This window comes from Thermobia domestica, chromosome 12 (genome assembly GCF_964235325.1).
Source record: "Thermobia domestica chromosome 12, izTheDome1.hap1.1, whole genome shotgun sequence".
Classification (NCBI taxonomy): Eukaryota; Metazoa; Arthropoda; class Insecta; order Zygentoma; family Lepismatidae; genus Thermobia; species Thermobia domestica.
In genome coordinates, this window is record NC_137465.1 from 214148349 (window position 1) to 214153402 (window position 5054).

The 5054-nt window shown below is 41.2% G+C and overlaps 1 protein-coding gene across 1 annotated transcript; it reads left to right on the forward strand.

The window, feature by feature from the left end:
- Window positions 1-365: 365 nt before the first annotated feature.
- Window positions 366-1856, forward strand: LOC145666255 (uncharacterized). The gene has a single exon (XM_081733320.1). It carries the CDS (start codon window positions 366-368, stop codon window positions 1854-1856), a length of 1491 nt encoding a protein of 496 aa, XP_081589446.1.
- Window positions 1857-5054: the final 3198 nt, after the last annotated feature.

The window sequence follows — 5054 nt, forward strand, 5'->3', positions numbered from 1 at the left end:
TTCAACCTGCCATGAGCAACATCCAGCATTCAGTTACAAGTGCAAGCAGCGACCTCCTCCGGAACCAACCAAACCTGAAATGACTGTTCCTTTGCAGCATCACAACAAGTCCATTCCGTCCTCTTCCATACCTACTGACAAACACCAGGCCGTCACAATTGAACAACTCCTTGCTTTCATCACACTCACACTTCAAAATATTCATCCTTTTCACCGCCCTCATATCCTGCAACAACTCCAATACTCAACACGTGCAATCTTTCACATGAATTTCCATGCTACCTACAGCGGGCACAAAGTATACTTTCATGTCAGTCCACTTGAAACCGAAGTCTAATTCCACCTTCCTTTTCTTCCGTACCATCATGGCATTATCCTTTATATTTGTTAACATCAGTTCTCTCATCCAGCACAAACCACTCTTCACACATCTACTGCAAGAACACCGCACTTCAGGTTTTCTTCTCAATGAGACTCGCCTTACACCTCGAAGCTCCTGCAAAATATCCGGATATTCCGTCACAAGAAAAGACAGTAGTATGCCAGCTAGACGTGCTAACGGCGGAGTTGCAATAGGTTTTCCCCCTTCTATACCGTGCCGTCATTACGACCTTCCACAGCACAATCTTCCAGAGTACCTAATAACAACTCTCTACTTCAAAAACTTGTATATCACGCTTGCTACAATTTACGTTCGACCTGGTCATATTATTCCGATAGATTTCTTCCAGTATATCTCAAATAACTTCCCATATTATATCATAATGGCCGACATCAATATCCATAGCAGAACACCTCAACAGCGACAGACTTTTCTCAACTTCCTCACGACTCATACCACTGGTACTTTTCATCAGCTACCTAAGCACACCCGACCATCATCTCAAACCACACCTGATGTCGTCATTACTTCTACAAACTTACTATCTACCTGTACCGTAGAAGTGCTGGATCCAATAGGCAGTGATCACTTACCAATCAAGCTTACCATCAACCGCTCGCATCCTAATACCTCCAACCACAAAAGTTTAACACGCAAATCTCTCAACTATAACAAAGCAGACTGGATCGGATATCGAAATTTCCTAACTGCAAAACTTTCTAACATTCCCGAACCAACATCAGAAGACATGTATAACTCTCTTAATCTCCTAACCAGTACAATCAATCAGGCCTCCAATAACTTCATTCCTACATCCAGTTCAAATCCATACAGTCCAAAATTACCTCCGCACTACCTTCCGCTCATACGTAGATCTCGTCAGTTCTATCGAGACTACGAGCGTACGGGAAACCGAGAATCATTGGTTCACCACCGATACATGCAACGCGTCGTCAGCAATTACATCACAACATATAAACATCGGCAGTGGGTTAAAACTTGTAATACGCTAGCTGATACTTCCCATCCAACGCAGTACTGGAAAAGGTTCAATCAACTCAGCGGCAAACGTAGTATCACCACATATCCTATTCTTCTTCATAACCAACCGCTTCAAACTGATACTGACAAGGCAAATGCTTTCGCTACTTATCTGCAAGATATATTCACACCGCCTTTAACACATCCTTACCCTCGACATCCCGTCGATCGAATTGATTTTCAATCTCCACATCTTCAGCCCGCACTCAGTCACACATTAGGTCATAATCAAGAACTTACATCACCGATCACAGTCGATAACATTCTAACTGTCACCAAACGAAAGCGCAACAGTGACCTGGCATGGACAATATCTCTTACCGGCATATTAAAGAGGCCCCTTACTGCGTCCTTCATTTCCTGGCTATACTGTTCACATTCATACTCCGCACAGGTTTCTTTCCTATCACATGGAAAATGTCCAAAACTTTAATGTTTCCGAAACCGCACAAACCTACCAATCTTGTCTCTTCCTACCGCCCCATTCAGTTAACCAGTACACTCAGCAAAATCTTCGAACGAATTCTCGTTATTCGCCTCCACGCTTACTGCACCGATCATCGCCTGTTACCTCTTTATCAAGCCGGATTTCGCCCTCAATTCAGTATAAATGATCAGCTACTTCGCCTTGTCAACCATATTTACAATCAATTTCTCTCCACGAAACCTTCTTGTCTGGTTCTTTTCGACCTAGAGAAAGCTTTTGATACTGTTTGGCACCACGGCCTGGTATACAAACTTACTAAATATAATCTGCCTCTCACCTACATACGACTTATATTTAATTTTATCACTGGACGCATAGCCTACATCTCCATTAACAATGCATTATCTCATCCAGTCTTTTTACATTCAGGCGTTCCACAGGGATCTGCTTTATCTCCGCTTCTTTACCTTCTGTATGTGGCAGATATTCCACCACTTCCAGCAACTATCAGCACTTTTCAATACGCGGACGACACTGCATTTCTGGCACTTGGCAAAACCATACAGCACATCAACAAACATCTTCAGGACGCTATCGATCTATTCACATCCTGGTGTTCCAAATGGCGACTTAAGATCAACGCCGACAAAACTCAAGCAATTGTTTTTGTGCCTCCTGGCAAACGCACTAGGGTCCACCGCAACCCAACACTGCTGAATGTTTACGTTCACGGAACAAGAATTCACCCTTCCAACACAGCCAAATATCTAGGACTTCTCTTGGACAAACATCTCACCTGGAGACCTCATTTAAAATCTATTTTGTCCAAAGCCTATAACCGAATTAACCTACTCCGTCGCTTGACTGGCACCAATTGGGGTCTGAAAGCCTCTACAGTTCTCACTACGTATAAAGTCTTTCTCCGACCAGTACTGACTTACGGATTCACAGCCTGGATACCTGCAGCACCTTTCTTTTATAAAAAACTACAAATATTAGAACGTCATGCCTTCAGAATCGCTTACCGTATATCCTTACCTAGCCCCACTGCCGATCTCTATAGTCGCATTACTTTTCCGACACTGCTTTCCCACATAGAACATCTTCGCTTAAAATATATCACTGATCGACTGACCATGAACCACCCTCTACTCATGGACACAGTATATACTGCAGCCGACTTCGTTACTCTCACACCATTACGCCCCACCCCTCTATCTCTGCTTTTTACCCTTTATCGATACACTGTCCCTCCGAATCACCCCGACATTCCTCTTCTCGACGCATTTCATCTCGATATTCATTCACATTTCATCTTTCCATCACATCATCCACAGTAATCCTACTGTTCTAACAGGGCACCAACTGTCTTACATCAATGCCCCGCGTTGCCCCGGGGCGAGAAGATAACCTCACTTGTTTTTCTAACCTCACCTATGTGTTGTGATGTGTATTGCACGTACTCATTACTTTCATACCACATAATCATTCCATATCTACCTATGCTAATGTTTATGATCACAAGATCATAAAATCCAAGGACAAGTAAATGTTAATAAATGAATGAATAAATAAATAACCCAATATCACTTATCCCAACAACAGTAGTTCATATTCCATTTTTCCGATTACCTCTTCCCGAGTCGAGGGCGTAACCCTTGGGTGGGGCTAGCTTTGAGCTAGCACAAAAAAAAAAAGCGTTGCGTGTCACAACTAAACCGTAACAAGTATGCTTATTTTGATGTTTTGCAAAAGCGGATGGGCGACTTGGGTGTTTTCATGGTTGTGCATATGCTCCAATAATTGGGGAGGTGAGGGGACAATATATTGTAGCATAGATTTAGTCAGACGGTTAAATTATACTGTTTTATCTAAATTCGCTTAGTGCAAGATTCCATATAACTTCTTTGGATTGTTTTTCGCTTGCAATAAGCTTAATAAAGCTTGCCATTGATGAGAATACGCTTAAATTGGCTTGCGTTTGAGATAATTTGACTTGTGTTTAACTTGTGAAGACAAGCTTGTTCCAAGCCTTGTCCAGATGTAACTAACTAGCTTGCCACAAGCTTAAAGCAAGCTAATTGGCTTGCATAGTATAGCTTGCGGCAAGCTAATTTACCTTGCAACAGCAAGTTTGTGGCAACTTGCAGCAAGTTTAAATTGCTGTCTGGGAATGGTTTAAATTCATTACATAAAAAAACAATAGCACTATATAAATAACTGAAAGCACCAATTCCGGTATTGTGTGTGTTTACAATAAAAAATGATAATGCCAATTACACACTGTATGAGTTTCTATTAAAATGTTCCTACTTCAGATTTTTTGTAATTAATGTTTTGCTTTTGTATGAAAACATGGGATACTATTTATGGGTTCGAAGATGGACTTTTATATATAATACATATGAAGAATGCCAAGTACATTTTTTACATTTTTATACAGTGGGCCCTCATTTCAGTTTAGCAGGGTGGGCCCTATAGTTGCCAGTCGGCCCCTGCTCCCGTGCACACTTATTTTGGAACAAAAGACCGTCGTTTCACAATAAACGTACATGCTCATGTTGCAGGTTTTTTGCTGCGGACAGTACCAAGACTATTATATCAGAAATGAGGAATTTTTGAGAATCATGGCCAGAGGCGTCATTTAGGGGGGGCAGGGAGGGACATTTGCCCCCCCCCCCGAGTTTGAAATTTATATAGATTTTATCAATAGAATAGTAGTAAGTCAGTGAAAAATGCGAAATTTTACTTATATCAAGGAGTCTTGTCCCCCCCCCCAAGCCAAATCTGAAATGACGCTACTGATCATGGCCCTTGTCTCCCCTTGGATGTGCAAATGGAAAACTTCATTTTTTGGCGTTTTTATTCTAGGCTGAGGAGTTATTAACCCTGCAAGTTTCTTTCTAATCACTCCACTTCTAGGCTAGACCCAACAATCTAATTCGTACGGCCAACTAATAATTTATAGCATCAAATTAAACGACTTAAAACTCTTTTATACTTGATTTACGGCATTTCATTGCTGTACTTCTCGTTAAACACCTCCAAATTACAATTTGGAACTAATATCAAATTCATATTTCAATAATATGATTGCAAGTATTTCAGAGAATTTCTTTTTCCCCTTGCAGTTGTATTGTTATTCCCGTTTTTACCTCAGTGGTAAAGCTATATTTTGGTAGCTTGTGTGTGCCATCTGTATTT